Source organism: Oncorhynchus nerka, linkage group LG12 (genome assembly GCF_034236695.1).
Source record: "Oncorhynchus nerka isolate Pitt River linkage group LG12, Oner_Uvic_2.0, whole genome shotgun sequence".
Taxonomy (NCBI): Eukaryota; Metazoa; Chordata; class Actinopteri; order Salmoniformes; family Salmonidae; genus Oncorhynchus; species Oncorhynchus nerka.
This window is the reverse complement of record NC_088407.1, coordinates 31,074,845-31,091,291: the sequence shown is the minus strand read 5'-3', so window position 1 is coordinate 31,091,291 and position 16,447 is coordinate 31,074,845. Positions and strand designations below refer to the sequence as shown.

The 16,447-nt window shown below is 44.5% G+C and overlaps 1 protein-coding gene across 5 annotated transcripts in view; it reads left to right on the top strand.

Moving 5' to 3' along the window:
- Positions 1 to 1,356: 1,356 nt before the first annotated feature.
- Positions 1,357 to 16,447, top strand: part of LOC115138092 (ATP-dependent RNA helicase DHX15) — a 34,018-nt gene continuing 18,927 nt past the window's right edge. Inside the window, exons 1-6 of one of the 5 annotated variants that reach the window (XM_029674562.2) lie at positions 1,357 to 1,542; positions 3,709 to 4,006; positions 4,754 to 4,947; positions 5,234 to 5,393; positions 7,605 to 7,823; positions 15,955 to 16,122. In XM_029674562.2, coding sequence (XP_029530422.1) covers positions 1,535 to 1,542; positions 3,709 to 4,006; positions 4,754 to 4,947; positions 5,234 to 5,393; positions 7,605 to 7,823; positions 15,955 to 16,122 — 1,047 coding nt within the window. In that variant the 5' untranslated portion in view covers positions 1,357 to 1,534. The other 4 variants (XM_029674563.2, XM_029674561.2, XM_029674564.2 and 1 more) reach the window with 4 other exon arrangements.

Genomic DNA, 16,447 nt, shown 5'->3' with positions numbered 1-16,447 from the left:
GTCTGCAAGGCTATAATTGCTGCAAATGGAGGATTCTTTGACGAAAGCAACATATGAAGGACACTTATTTCAATTAAAAATCGTTATTTATTACCTTGTCAACGTCTTGACTATATTTCCTATTGATTTTGCGACTCATTTCATGTATGTTTTCATGGAAAAAAAGAACATTTTGAAGTGACCCCAAACTTTTGAACGGTAGTGTATATAATTTTTTCTAAATGAGAAAATATTAGATCAACTTACTTCAGAATCGTTTTGTTAGTGACTTGCATTTTTTTATATGAGCGCTATAGCATTTTCAGCTGAGCAAGACTAGCGGCAGCCAGGGAAAGTGGTTTCTGTGAGAATACAGGGGGCAGTTACCCAGGGGTGGGGGGGGGGCTAGTTACCCTGTTCAATGTGCACATGGCATTTACCTCCTCTACTTGACTTGTTATTGATTCTATTCTGCGACGTCAAAGTAAAAAAAATGTGGGTGAATGACTAAACAGCTGTGGTGCAAACTATGAACAAGTTGTAGATCTTGAAAATCTGAAATAACTATTTTAAACAATACCTGTTTACTGTCACTTGGCAATAATAATTATTCATAGCTTATACAGTTACTTGATGTTTCAAGTGCAGCTTTGCAATTCATTCATCTTGATGTTATTGAGAGGTTGTTTCCCTTCAGATTGCATGCTATTGTCCCCTTTCACATTGAAATAACAGGGCTATTCTTTCCTGTGTAGGTGTTGGTCCTCTGTCTGTCAGCAGCTCTGCTTGGCAGACCTATTTCACACACAATTGGACTGTTATTTAATTGCCTGTGAAAGAAAGGGAGAAAAAGACCTGATATTTTAAATTAGCCTTGGATAAAGAGCATCAGTAAAGCTTTGTTATAACGTTGACTTCTCCTTCCCTATCACCATCAATCCCTGGTTACAAGCAATGAGCCATTTGCCATTACAAAGCTTGTTAGGAATGTCCAGGCTGTGTAATTACCTGTGTCAACGGCAATGATTGTCTCCGGTGTCAGTTGATTCGTCACTACATAATCTTATAGGTTGAAACATTTAAGAAATATCTTGGAAGGTGTATACATTGAAAATGTTGGTCAAATGTTCTTGAAAGATTGACATGGCTTGAAAAAACTCCTTTACATCCAGAATGTGCATAATGCTGTCTTGCAATAACAAACAATTTGACAGCCCTCTTCAAGTACATATTTTTCGTATAATGTTATTTATAAAATGTTTGGCTTTAGGATGAATTCTACAACTGAGTTTCACCATCGGATTCGGTCAATGTTGGTATTGCACATGGACCCTCTTTTTTTTATGTATTAGGGGGAGGCTGAGTTTGGTGCAACATCCCCCAGACAGCTAACAACTGACTCTACGTCCACGGCAGCAGCTGTCCTTTACAGTTCCCCGTGGCGCAAATATTTAAGTCGCAATATTTTGCTAATATAAAAACGTTATTTAATGTATCTGGCTCGACGAAACTCACGCTAAATTGCTGTTTTTCTGTCATTTACGCAGAGATATTAATGATGAGGTAAGTGCTTCCGGTCGCCATACTTGTGGTGCTTAACAATAGCAGCAGCACAGATAGAACAAGGACCGATTTCTAAATATATTTGGCAGAAGTGTGCAGAAATTGTATGGCATCGACCTACTTTTGTTCCTTATTGTGGGTAGCTATTTATGTGTAAAACCAAAAAATGTCGAAACGACATCGTTTGGGTGATTGTTATTCATCGAGTGAAAAGAGAGTCTTCTGATGGGTGTGTAATAGGGAATAACAGGGTGAGGATCCTTTGTTTTCGTGTTTGATGGGCACTGCAGTGCAGGAGTTTTTTTGGGGGCTCGCATGCTATCTAGCTAGATAAAATGTAAATGGCGAATGGACAAAACGTCCAGGGACGTGCATGCGGCGGGAAAGTATTCTAGCCTAGTTACGTTAGTTAGTCTTTTAAATAAACACGCAGTATAAGCTAACATAGCTAGGAAGCTCCTAAACCAGGCTAATGTTACAGAACAGTGCAAAAGATGCATCATACATGCTCGTGGGTAGCCTCCTGCGCTTGGCCATAAGGTAGGTAGGTAACTTAGGTATGTAGCTAGCTAGTTAGCATCCAGTCAGTAGTATTACTAATGCTAACTAGACCGCTATCATGGCAAGTTAATAATGTTAACTAGTTATATTAGCTAACTATATTATTTGTGTTTTTAAACATAAGTGGCTAGCTGACATGCTTTAGGTTTTTTTTTTTTACATTTAAACATTTAAGTCCGAAAGCAGACGTCTTATCCATTGCGACTTACAAATTGGTGCATACACCTTATGATCCCACTGCAGTAGTGCTTAAATCTTTTCAGGGGCAGGGTTGGTCCCTGGATGGGAGACTAGATGCTGCTGGAAGTGGTGTTGGAGACCCAGTAGGAGGCACCCTTTCCCTGGTCTAAAAAATATCCCAATGCCCCAGGGCAGTGATTGGGGACGTTAAACGGGTGTCTTGATTATTTTTGGCCACTAAAGATCCCATGGCACTTATTGTAAGAGTAGGGGTGTTAACCCCGGTGTCCTGGCTAAATGCCCAACTTGGCCTTCATAGCATCATGGCCACCTAATCACCCCCAGTTTACAATTGGCTCATTCATCCCCCTCCTCTCCCCTGTAACTTATTCCCAAGGTCATTGCTGTAAATGAGAATGGGTTCTCAGTCAACTTACCTGGTAAAATATGGGTTAAAGAAACAACGCACTGTTAACTAGCTAAGTCATAGACTTTATACAATTCTATAATCATTTCTATAATCCCTAGCTATATAAAATGTCTCATTTTGTATATCATCTGATGACTCCGTTGTCAGAGGACATCAACGTGGTGCTGAAACACATGGCCAACTTTGTCAGAACAAGATTCATTCATTAAGTCCTTCGCTATAATTGGGTACTGAAATGTAAACATTCTAGGCCCATAAGAACATGACACGAGTTCTGAAGGGTCAACTGGTGTGTGTATGTATGTACCCAAGCCGACATGATGTCCTAGGAAATAGTGTAGTTGCTCATGACACAGGCTACATTGCTAAGACCAGTTTTTGCTTTTTGCCAATTCTTCAAATGGAGTCTTCAACATTGGTCTCATCAAATAATGAAATCAATACTTTGGTTTCTTGGGTGCAGACATGCATTGTAGCATAATAAAGATCTCGCCCCGCTACATTACCACAACCCGTTTTAGCCTTTTGCCAGTTCAGCAAATGGAGTCTTCAACATTGGTCTCATCAAAGAAGGAAATTCAATACTTTGGTTCTGGGGTGCAGACATGTGTTGTAGCATAATTAAAAGGAAATAAAGATATCACCCATTTGTAAAAGGAAAGTGTTCCCCTTTTGACTTGATATTTTAGCCTATTAATTTCTTTATTAATGTGACCTTTGCATGCAACACTTGATTACATCCTTCTGCAGCGTGAAAGGGAAATGCGCAGTAACCTTTTCATGTTATTTGAGGAAAAGGACATGACATAGCCGAGCCGCGGCACATTGTAGAATCTGAGCCGTCCTATTTCTGTGTTGGTTGTTGGGTTCATTCCATTTTGGAATGGTGATGGGAAAAGAGAAGGGAATGGGGCCTGGCCGATATAAAAAAATACATTTAAAAAAGAAGCTTTGTCTCGTCTGTCACACTACTCACATTCATGCCTCGACCACAGGCGAGACCGCGACAGGGACCGCGACGAGCGGTCGAGGGACAGAGACCGGGATGCCAAGCTCTCTGGCATGGCCCTGAACCCGGCTCTTGGCAGCGCAGGCCTCTCCCACAAGCAGACGGCCATGCAGCAGCAGATCAACCCGTTCACCAACCTGCCCCACACGCCGCGTTACTACGAGATCCTGAAGAAGAGGCTGCAGCTGCCAGTGTGGGAGTACAAGGAGCGCTTCAACGACATCCTGGGACGCCACCAGAGTTTCGTGCTCGTCGGAGAGACAGGCTCCGGCAAGACCACGCAGGTAAGCAGGACAAAGGGTAGAGGCTTTACATTCATGTGGTGAGACGGAATGTATCTATTAAATGTTCTCCAAGCAATATATCATTGTATTCACGAACAAACAGTAACACAGCCGAGAAAAGCCAACTGATAACTCAATACTGTTTCCTATGAGATGCCTTGATGCCCTCACACACTTTCCCGTTATTTTCAAATGAATCCTGCTGCTGTGACTCATCTCCTTTCCCCCCATCTTGATTTGTTGAAATGTTAAATGCAGAGTGTGTGTTTCCCTTCCCCGTAGCAAAGAGGTTGGTTGCCACTGACGGGCACTCATCCGAGCACAAGGCTAATCCGGCAGAAGAAACAGTTTCTAACTTTAGGCTGCTCTTAGCAGGTCCCCTCGTCTTTTGAACAGTGAGCGGGGTGATCCCCACCGGGAGTGCCTATCAGCAGAAAGCTGGCAGACTGTCTAATACAAGCTATCATCTCAACTTCTCTGGAGCTCGCAGTTGATTATCAGAGAGTGGAAGTGATCGGGGATGGTGGCATGGGGTTTACAGACAGTAACTGGCCGTTTTATTCTTTGCTCTCCAAAACATCCATGCTATCATTCATTTTTTTGACTTAAAGTTATCTTCAGTGCCATTTTATAAAGCACTTTTGATTGATATTGGTTTGGTTGCTGATTTGTGGAAGGTCAAGGGATTCTAAAAGTGAGTGTGGTTGAGTAACTTCTTCCTCTCACTATCTCCCTCTCTCTCCCCAGATCCCCCAGTGGTGTGTGGACATGGTTAAGGGGTTGGGCGGACCTAAGAAGGCAGTGGCCTGTACCCAGCCCAGGAGGGTGGCAGCCATGAGCGTGGCCCAGAGGGTGGCCGACGAGATGGACGTCATGCTGGGCCAGGAGGTCGGTTACTCCATTCGATTCGAGGACTGCAGCTCGGCCAAGACCTTCCTCAAGTAAGTGCCAGTCTCTACTGAAGTTGAAAAGCCAAAGATACTGTTTTATTTCACTGGGGTTCAGTGGGGCGCTTCGAAGGATATGTTTTCCGTTGAAAAATGTATTGCTATCTGAACATTTGGCATGTTAAGATAGTACCTCCCTATTTTTTGCTGTTAGAAAAAAAAAGTTAGATTTCAAATATTCTTTACAAGAGAAAACTGGCTGATTTGGCAGTACACATTTAGCAGTTAAATTGTTCGAGGAAAATGTCCACTTTAAAGACTGTTTCCTCCCTCGGTGCAGGTACATGACAGACGGTATGTTGCTGCGGGAGGCCATGAACGACCCTCTGCTGGAGCGCTACGGCGTCGTCATCCTGGACGAGGCCCACGAGAGAACGCTTGCCACAGACATCCTCATGGGCGTCCTCAAAGAGGTGGTCCGACAGAGGTCAGACCTCAAGGTACACGTCAAATCCTCATACCCCTGGGTGCAATGTACTGAACCTTGCAGGTAGAGGTGTCCTGAACAGAGCTGACCTTATTTGTACTTGACTCTACTTGTCAGAGGAGCTTTGTGCACCTCTTTTTTTTTTTTTTACCTTTATTTAACTAGGCAAGTCAGTTAAGAACAAATTCTTATTTTCAATGACGGCCTAGGAACAGTGGGTTAACTGCCTGTTCAAGGGCAGAACGACAGATTTTGTACCTTGTCAGCTCGGGGATTTGAACTTGCAACCTTTCGGTTACTAGTCCAATGCTCTAACCACTAGGCTACCCTGCCGCCCCCACTAGGCTACCCTGCCGCCCCCTGCTGATCCGTGCCAGGTGAATGCAACCCCGGCCTTGCCAAGTTTCCACTCGCCAGTCTACATTCCACAGCATCTCATAGAGTCATGCCACAGAGTTTCTAAATCCAAAGGTGGGAAAAACGTTTTTATGGTTTGAGAAGTCAGTGAGAGAAGTGAACCATTCTTCCTTATTTGTTCATTTTCTCGATTTCTAAAGGCACAAACCAGTGTCTCAAGTAGCTGAACCTGTCGTTACTACAACCTTGTGAAAGTGACAAACTGACACGTTTTCATTTGAATCAAAAACAACTTTATATTGGAAGAGTGCGTTTGATTTCATGGCCGCAGTTCGACACACCCTGCAGACCTATGACGTGTTTCTGCGCATGAGCTTAGCTAACTAACGTCACCATGACATCGTCTACAAGTGATCAGGGATTTCTATTGGAGAAGCAGTTTCTGTTGTGTTCTTTACTGCTTCTCAAAGCCCTGTACCGTCTGATCCTCATGTCTTCTCCTCAGCTCACTCTCCTAGACTCAAATCCTACCTCTGACCTAGTCCTCTATCCTTCATGAGAGCCTGCCTCTCTGTGTGCACACACCTGGTTGTGTACACACACACTCAATTATTACTCCCCCCCCCCCCCTAAAAAGCCTCAGTGTGGCAGTCTCTCCACGGGCTGACTGCTATGTGTCTATTGAGGAAAAGACAAACGTCAGCCATTCAGCTCAGAAATGCACGGCGAGTCTCCTCTGCGGCAGCACTGAGATTGCTGCCCGGGTCAGCCCATTTAAGAGAATCAGACAGGGATGGGTGGGGGTTCCGTTTTTATAGGCCGAATGTGCCGGACACAATTCTCATAAAACAGATGGGTAATGACTAGTTGTTGTCAGGGACGGCATCAAAGGTTACACACGTGTTCAGGGACTTTTAAATAAGGTCTAGGTTAGTGGCAATGATCGTACCGGCCCTGCTCATGTCCCTCTTCCCAGTCTCCCTCCTCTCCCAAATTTGAAGTGTAATTTGCCTTGATTAAGTGGAATTATAATGTCTTGTTATGCGTAAAGCGAAGTAGCGCATAGACCGTGGACCGAAATATTTGAGAGTGAAAATGGGAGAGCAGAGAGGCGCGCCGCCCACCATCAGAATTTTAATGTGCTTAATGGGCCCTAGGGGAGAACATGGTGTGCCCGCGAGACTTATCCGGGCAGTGAGCGTTGTGATCCTCATGGGTCAGGGGCTCTGTCCTCCTGTGATATGTCCACCATTTTGTTTCCTCTCACTTGGCCAGGGTCTAATCTACACTCTCTTTCTGGCTCACGCCCGCTTCCTATTCTCCTGCATAGAGGGTATCTATTATGTTTCCTATTTCTTTTTTAAAACGCATTTTGCCTTGTTATTATGGGGTATTTGTGTGTAGATTGCTGATCATTATTGTTTATTTAGTCCAGGGGTCTGAATACTTTCCCAATGTATTGTATGTTCTACGTCCTAGGCCTTATCCATTTCATCAGTCACATGTGTTAACTATCACTCTTAACTACCCTGTGGTGAGACTACACCAGACCCTACCATTCGTCAACTTCTAAATACTCCTATCTTAACCTTTATCTACCTACGCTATACTATCGCCGCTGTCCCCTGGTTATATGTAAGCTCCTCTCTTCACAGTATTGCTCCTGCTAAAAGCTGCTGTTTCGGGTTGCCCTTAGACACTGATCTAAGATAACACTAATCAGAATCTGAACCATTAGACCAAACTATAATCTAGAACTCTGATCAGTGTCTAGGGGCAACGAAATCCTATAGCATCATATAACCCCATCGGCAGCCATTTTCTCTTCCCAGTCCACCTCTCAACACCCTGTCCTTTGTCTCATCAGGTCATCGTCATGAGCGCCACGCTGGATGCCGGCAAGTTCCAGGTGTACTTTGACAGCTGTCCGCTGCTAACCATCCCGGGACGCACGCACCCGGTAGAGATCTTCTACACGCCGGAACCTGAGAGGGACTACCTGGAGGCAGCCATCCGCACTGTTATCCAGATCCACATGTGTGAAGAGGAGGAGGGCGACTGTCTGCTCTTCCTCACTGGACAAGAGGTAGGCCCTTTTCTGCCACCATTCCAGCTTTTTGCACACGCACAAACGAGATGTTCAATGCTTAGATGAAGAGAGGTATTGAATGCATGTGTCCTTTCCTGTTTGGAACATTACCCTGGTAAGAGGGAAAAAAAGACAATGTCCCAGATTTTGCCTGCCCCATGAATCCTTGAAATTTCACTCCTAAAAATGTTGTATACTAATGTGTAATGGAGGGCGAGGTTTATGCCCATAATGATGAATTTGGTCACAGCTGGGCGGGGCGCACGCCTGCCTGCCTTCCCCCAGAAACATCTGTCTGCCTCCCAGTTCACGAGTGGGAGAGGCAGCCTGTCTCAGGGCTCAGCAGTGCCACACTATTATTCTCACCATTCTCTCCCTACGTAATGTAACAGTTCGTGTAGCTTATGGTTGTGACATGGGAACTAATTAAGTGAGGTTTGTATGATTGTAACCCTAGACTGAGTTTAAAGGGATACTTGGACATTTTGGCAAGGAAACCCTTTATCTACTTCCTCAGAGTCAGATTAACTTGTGGATACCAATTGTATGTCTGGGCTCCCAAGTGGTGCAGCGGTCAAAGACATTGCATCTCCATGCAAGAGGCGTCACTACAGTCCCTGGTTCGAATCCAGGGTGAATCATATCCGGCCGTGATTGGGAGTCCCATAGGGAGGCGCCCAATTGGCCCAGCGTCGTCCGGGTTTGGCCGGGGGAAAGGCACTCACTCATTGTAAATAATAATTTGTTCTAAACTGACTTGCCTAGTTAAATGAAGAAAGATGTCTCTGTGTCCAGTTTAAATGACGTTAGAGGTAGTTTTGCGAGCCAAGGCTAACTAGCAATAGCACAATGACTGGAAGTCTATGGGAACAGTTAGAAATTGCGCTAACGCTGCTTAGCAACTTCCTTCAAACTGCATGCAGAGAAATAGAAATGGTATGCACAAGTTCATCTGACTCTGGGGAAGTAGGCTAGATAAATCTCTTAAGTATCCTTCGTGACCGAGCGTGAATGTTAATGTGCCTGGAGCTTCTCATTTTGAATGTATGGATTCCCTTACGTTAGCGCCACGTCATCATCCAGCGTAGCCATCTTTAAAAATAAATCATATCTGCCGAGGGCTCACCCAGTCAGATAATATGGCAGCCTATTAACGGCAGTCATTTTGTCATTCATCGGCGGGACGGCACTACCGCGCATCTACATCCGTTTTCATTTGCAGATGCCGGATCGATGCCTGGTTCGTTATGGTAGGGATGAAGTCACAGAGGAGCATTGTATTTGAAGTGGTATCCTTCAAGGGGCTGGTAGATTAGATTAGTGGTGTTCCAGCCACTCAGACAGCCAGGGAACAGCATTGGCCTCCCCTCGTTGAATGTGCAGAGGAGAAGAGAATATTTGCGGGAAATGCGTTAAACATTGATACGTCTCTTGCTGAGTATCCACCCCCATTGCCACCTCCCCTATAGCTCAATAACGCTGAACGCGTCAGGGTGTCAAGCTGCCGAGGCAAAGCAAGCAGTGCAGTCAGCGAGCACTCCCACGGTGAGTTCATTAACATCCTAATTGGGTTAAAGAAGTCAATGTGAGGTAGCTCTGGAGGAGATGGGCGTTAAAATAGTGCCTCCCCGGAGCGCATCTCAACCTTTCGTCGTCCCGCAACTTTGATGTCGACTAATGATCGGGTACGCAGATCTGCAACGTAGTTCTGTCTTTGAGGTAAAGCTGTTTTCATTTATGACAAATGAAAAGCGAAGTATTTGGGGGAGATTGTCTGTTTTTTAATGGTTCGCGGCAGGGACAAACTCAAACTCCCCAAAAAAGAGAGGCAAAACTTATCACAGCTGCCTCGCCCTGATAAGTCCCACCATTTAAGCTGCCCCCTCAGCGGTTCACTTCAAAACGTAAAGATTCGCCCGGGCCTCTGCTAATTAAGTGGACCGAGGCGAGTGCCTAATTGAGTCTGGTTAGGTGCCTGGTGCTCCACCGCATCGCTCCTGGGGTCGCGTGGGCCGGCTGGTGTGCAGGTTCTCACAGTTGGCTGGCCTCCCCGCTGTGCACGCGCTCCATTTCTCTTCGGGCACTGGCACACCAGCTCAATCCCGGCGCCTTGGCAACGGCGTCCACTTTTCATGACAGCTGCTGCATCCAGAGGGTTGATGGTCTATTAATACCCAGGCTAATTTTACCAATCTATTCATTACTCTTTTCCACTCTAACTTGTCAACGTGTTGATTACATGGCCATCGGTGGGATGGATTTGACTTGTGTAGTGAGTGAACACAGCAGGGAAAAATTGGGCTAGGAATGCATTACTGTCTGCAAACAAAGTCCACAAACACACAGAGAGATCCTAGCTGAGGCTCCCTATGTTTTTGTGTTTTACTCAATCGGGGCAAAGCCTTGCCAGTTCTTACCCTGAGTAAAGTAAATGCCACGTAAAGAGTAAATGCTCCAGGTCAAAGGAGAGCATCTGTTCTACTGGGTATCTCTAGGTTGCAGTCAGTGTCACATTGTGGCTTTGGTATGACTATCAAATATGGTTCCCATAATTTCAGAATACACCAAGCACGTATACCCCTTCCTGCCCCAGCCCCCGTCTCCTTCGCACTCCAATAAAACATTTATTTTAATCTGTAAGTGCTAATTGTCACGTGACCCCGAAACAAACTATAGAAGGAGCTGCACAGTTCCCTAGGGCCTGAAGGTGGAGCAACAGCACAGGCTGTGACCGTTTACATGTTGGTGTTCTTGTTTAAAAGGAAGATTGCAGAATTAGGTTTCTTTTAAACATTCTGATTGGTTTCATCCTTCCAACTAAAAGTCCCAATACGACATATCAATTTTAAACGTTTCGGAAAAGTGATGTCAAGAGGAGAACACACAACAGGAGTGAAGCCACTGTCCACATAAGATGGTAAAGACCCAAATCATAGAGTCGTCATTGTTTTTGAAAAAATATTTTTGGCACTCTGAATAAAGCCAACTTATCATCTGACCATATCCTGTGATTTCTTTATTCTATATCAGATAAAAATGTTTTTTTTAATCACTTTTACAGCACACAGGCTTTTAGCATTGCCCCTTTTACAGCCCTATTACCTACCCACTAACAGCTTTGAAACATCAAAGTATTCAGATCCCTTCACTTTTTCCACATTTTGTTGCGTTACAGCCGTGTTCTAAAATGAATGAAGTAAAACATTATCCTCATCAGTCTGCACACCCCATGAAACAGGTTTTTAGAAATGTTTGCAAATGTGTAAAAAACCTTTGCTATGAGACTCGAAATTGAGCTCTGGTGCATCCAGTTTCCATTGATTCTTGAGATGTTTCTACAACTTGGAGTCCACCTGTGGTAAATTAAATTGATTGGACATGATTTGGAAAGGCATATACCTGTCTATAAAAGGTCCCACAGTTGACTGTGCATGTCAGAGCAAAAACCAAACCATGAGGTTGAAGGAATTGTCCGTAGAGCTCCGAGACAGGATTGTGTCGAGGCCCAGATCTGGGGAAGGCTACCAATTTTTTTTTGCAGCATTGAAGGTCCCCATGAACACAGTGGCCTCCATCATTCTTAAATGGAAGAAGTTTGGAACCACCAAGACTCTTTGGAACCACCAAACTGGGCAATCGGGGGCCTTGGTCAGGGAGGTGACCAGGAACCCAATGGTCACTCTGACAGAGTTTCTGTGGAGAACCTTCCAGAAGGACAACCATCTTTGAAACACTCCACCATTCAGGCCTTTATTGTAGAGTGGCCAGATCGAAGCCACTCCTCAGTAAAAGGCACATGACAGCCCACTTGGAGTTTGCCAAAAGGTAGCTAAAGGACTCTCAGACCATGAGAAACCAGATTCTCTAGTCTTGTGAAAGATTGAACTCTTTGGCCTGAATGCCAAGCGTCACGTCTGGAGGAAACCTGTCACCGTCCCTACAGTGAACCATGGTGGTGGCAGCACCATGCTGTGGGGATGTTTTTCAGCTGCAGTGACTGGGAGACTAATCAGGATTGAGGGAAAGGTGAACGAAGCAAAGTACAGAGAGATCCTTGATGAAAACCTGCTCCAGATCGCTCAGTACCTCAGACTGGGGCCATGGTTCACCTTCCAACAGGACAACAACCCTATGCACACAGCCAAGACAACAAAGCAGTAGCTTTGGGACAAGTCTCAATGTCCTTGAGGTGCCCAGCCAGAGCCTGGACTTGAACCCGATCGAACATCTTTGGAGAGACCTAAAAATAGCTTTGCAGCGAAGCTCCCCATCCAACCTGACAGAGCTTGAGAGAATCTGCAGAGAAGAATGGGAGAAACTCCCCGAATACAGGTGTGCCAAGCTTGTAGCGTCATACCCAAGAAGACTCAAGGCTGTAATCGCTGACAAAGGTGCTTCAACAAAGTACTGAGTAAAGGGTCTGAATACCTATGTAAATGTGCTATTTTACCAGATTTTTGCTGCTTTGTCATTATGGGGTATTGTGTGTAGATTTGATAAGTGGGAAAAACAATTCATTCCATTTTAGAATACGGCTGTAACTTAACAAAATGTAGAATAAGTCAAGGTGTCTGAATAATTTACGAATGCACTGTATTAGCAATTCAGCACATCAGCATTTATTGTACTGTTACACAAAATCAAAATGAACCTTTACAATCATAGTAGACATTGAACATCTATAACCAAACTGTTGTTGGGTGATGGTAGCTATAGCTAGCCACATGCTAACCTGAGTACTAACGTTACTAGCAGTAGTAACAGTAAATCCAGGTGTAATGGCTAACACAAACATCAGCCACCATGATATCCTGCAAGTTACAGTTGAAGTCAGAAGTTTACATACACCTTAGCCAAATACATTCTAACTCAGTTTTTCACAATTCCTGACATTTAATCCTAGTAAAAATTCCCTGTCGTAGGTCAGTTAGGATCACCCCTGTATTTTAAGAATGAAATGTCAGAATAATAGTAGAGAGAAGGTTTTATTTAAGCTTTTATTACTTTCATCACATTCCCAGTGGGTCAGAAGTTTACATACACTCAATTAGTATTTGGTAGCATTGCCTTTAAATTGTTTAACTTGGGTCAAATGTTTCGGGTAGCCTTCCACAAGATTCCCATAATAAGCTGGGTGAATTTGGGCCCATTCCTCCTGACAGAGCTGGTGTAACGGAGTCAGGTTTGTAGGCCTCCTTGCTCGCACACGCTTTTTCAGTTCTGCCCACAAATGTTCTATAGGTTTGAGGTCAGGGCTTTGTGGTGGCCACTCCAATACCTTGACTTTGTTGTCCTTACGCCATTTTGCCACAACTTTGGAAGTATGCTTGGGGTCATTGTCCATTTGGAAGACCCATTTGGGACCAAGCTTTAACTTCCTGACTGATGTTGATGATGTTGCTTCAATATATCCACATCATTTCCTGCCTCATGATGCCATCTATTTTGTGAAGTGCACAAAATAGTTAGTTTGTTTTTTAAATAATCTACGAGCAACATAACATGACAAAACTCTTTGGGCACTTTAGTACCTACTTTCCCCGATTCGCCTCTATCACCGAAGCCACCAGCAGGCTGTTCCTCTCTTGACGTCAAAGCCGCAATGTGTTGTTGGTATGAGGTTTTAATGCATTTAATTCAAATTGCGAAAATAGAAGTGTATAAATTGTTTTGTATACTTTTGCATGAAGGCTGTTTAGCTGTTGTTAGTTTTGTGGAATATATATATATGGAATATATATACAGTGGGGCAAAAAAGTATTTAGTCAGCCACCAATTGTGCAAGTTCTCCCACTTAAAAAGATGAGAGAGGCCTGTAATTTTCATCATAGGTACACTTCAACTATGACAGACAAAAGGAGAAAAGAAATCCAGAAAATCACATTGTAGGATTTTTTATGAATTTATTTGCAAATTATGGTGGAAAATAAGTATTTGGTCAATAACAAAAGTTTATCTCAATACTTTGTTATATACCCTTTGTTGGAAATGACAGAGGTCAAACGTTTTCTGTAAGTCTTCACAAGGTTTTCACACACTGTTGCTGGTATTTTGGCCCATTCCTCCATGCAGATCTCTAGAGCAGTGATGTTTTGGGGCTGTTGCTGGGCAACACGGACTTTCAACTCCCTCCAAAGATTTTCTATGGGGTTGAGATCTGGAGACTGGCTAGGCCACTCCAGGACCTTGAAATGCTTCTTACGAAGCCACTCCTTCCTTGCCCGGGCGGTTTCATCTTCAATGCCCTTGCTGATGGGATTTTCACTCAAAATCTCACGATACATGGCCCCATTCATTATTTCCTTTACATGGATCAGTCGTCCTGGTCCCTTTGCAGAAAAACAGCCCCAAAGCATGATGTTTCCACCCCCATGCTTCAGAGGCGGTATGGTGTTCTTTGGATGCAACTCAGCATTCTTTGTCCTCCAAACACAACGAGTTGAGTTTTTACCAAAAGGTTATATTTTTGTTTCATCTGACCACATGACATTCTTCCTATCTTCTTCTGGATCATCCAAATGCTCTCTAGCAAACTTCAGACGGGCCTGGACATGTACTGGCTTAAGCAGGGGGACACGTCTGGCACGGCAGGATTTGAGTCCCTGGCGGCGTAGTGGGTTACTGATGGTAGGCTTTGTTACTTTGGTCCCAGCTCTCTGCAGGTCATTCACTAGGTCCCCCCGTGTGGTTCTGGGATTTTTGCTCACCGTTCTTGTGATCATTTTGACCCCACGGAGTGAGATCTTGCGTGGAGCCCCAGATCGAGGGAGATTGTCAGTGGTCTTGTATGTCTTCCATTTCCTAATAATTGCTCCCACAGTTGATTTCTTCAAACCAAGCTGCTTACCTATTGCAGATTCAGTCTTCCCAGCCTGGTGCAGGTCTACAATTTTGTTTCTGGTGTCCTTTCACAGCTCTTTGGTCTTGGCCATAGAGTAGTTTGGAGTGTGACTGTTTGAGGTTGTGGACAGGTGTCTTTTATACTGATAACAAGTTCAAACAGGTGCCATTAATACAGGTAACGAGTGGAGGACAGAGGAGTTACAGGTCTGTGAGAGCCAGAAATCTTGCTTGTTTGTAGGTGACCAAATACTTATTTTCCACCATAATTTGCAAATAAATCAATAAAAAATCCTACAATGTGATTTTCTGGATTTTTTCTCTCTCTCATTTTGTCTGTCATAGTTGAAGTGTACCTATGATGGAAATTACAGGCCTCATCTTTTTAAGTGGGAGAACTTGCACAATTGGTGGCTGACTAAATACGTTTTTGCCCCACTGTATATATATATCTGGTGCAACCTTTCCTTTAAGTATGAACATGAAAATGCAGTGGCTATCGCTTCAGTACGTTTTCTGGTCTTTTCATAGCTAACATTGTCCAATGTCTGGAGATGGGGGGAAAAAACAAATGTGGTGTTTAGTGTAGATATTCCAGGAATCATAGACACCTATCAGGCTATATAGTATTATGTAGGCTGTATATAAGCTTGTCACTTAGGGTTCTCGTGGGCATGGTCGATTGCAAAGTAATAGTCTTAATTATTCATGGGCCGTTTACCGATTTGATATGTTGCATTTGCTAACGTCACATTATGGCAGTCCGTACCATGTTGGTTTATTATATTCAGGCTGCCTAGTTCAGTCGGAGTCCTAGCCTTTTGTCGTCTGTCATGTTTTCTTATTCCCCTGGTTGTTAAGTTTCTCTGTCTGGGAGCCCACTGGCTCTATAATGTTCAGCTCCACTAAACTGATCTGCCATGATTTGCCGCTGGTTATGCATCAGTGCAGCATTCTCATTTCACATTTCTCCTACAATATTGCGGTTTGGAATAATGAACCGTGTGTGTCTGTGTTCTCCTGATTGCTGCATTTGACAACACAGCCATGGGGAGCTCAACCAAGCACGCGGCAGTCCAGGTTTAATTTCCTCAGTCAGATGGAGAGATGGGCAGAACAAATGTTCTCCTTCTAACCCCTCCTCTCCTCTTCAGACCTTTTTCTCCCCATTGTCTCTCAAGGTGCTATTCAAACCAAGCCCCAGGTTACTGTGTGCCCAAATGCTTGCTCCTCGTCAGCCACCCTTCACCTGCCTGCCCATTTTTACTTTTTCCGCTTCATCTTTCAGGAAATCGACGAGGCCTGCAAGCGCATCAAGAGGGACATCGACGACCTGGGACACGACGCGGGGGACATCAAAATCATCCCGTTGTACTCGACGCTGCCGCCCCAGCAGCAGCAAAGGATCTTTGAGCCGCCACCACCCCGCAAGCCCAACGGAGCCATCGGGAGGAAGGTAAACGCCACTCGATTCACTCCTCAGCAGCACAGGGCATCCCAGCAACTCAATATCTCCCTTCCAGAGAGGGAGGGGAGGAGTGAAAGTGAGAGGGCTAAAGGAAGCAAGAATTGGAGAGTGGCAGAGAGACGGGGAAGTAGGTGGGTGGATATGGAGAGGGAGGAGTGGGAGGGGGGGTTAGAAAAACTGTTTTCCCGCTTCAGCTTTGGTGCAGGACTGACTCACACAACATATGCTGCTTTTGTCAGCATATGATTCCCTGCTCTAAAATATAACTGGGGTATTACTCACTCCCTCCATGCCTGAGGAAAGCACTGAAGCC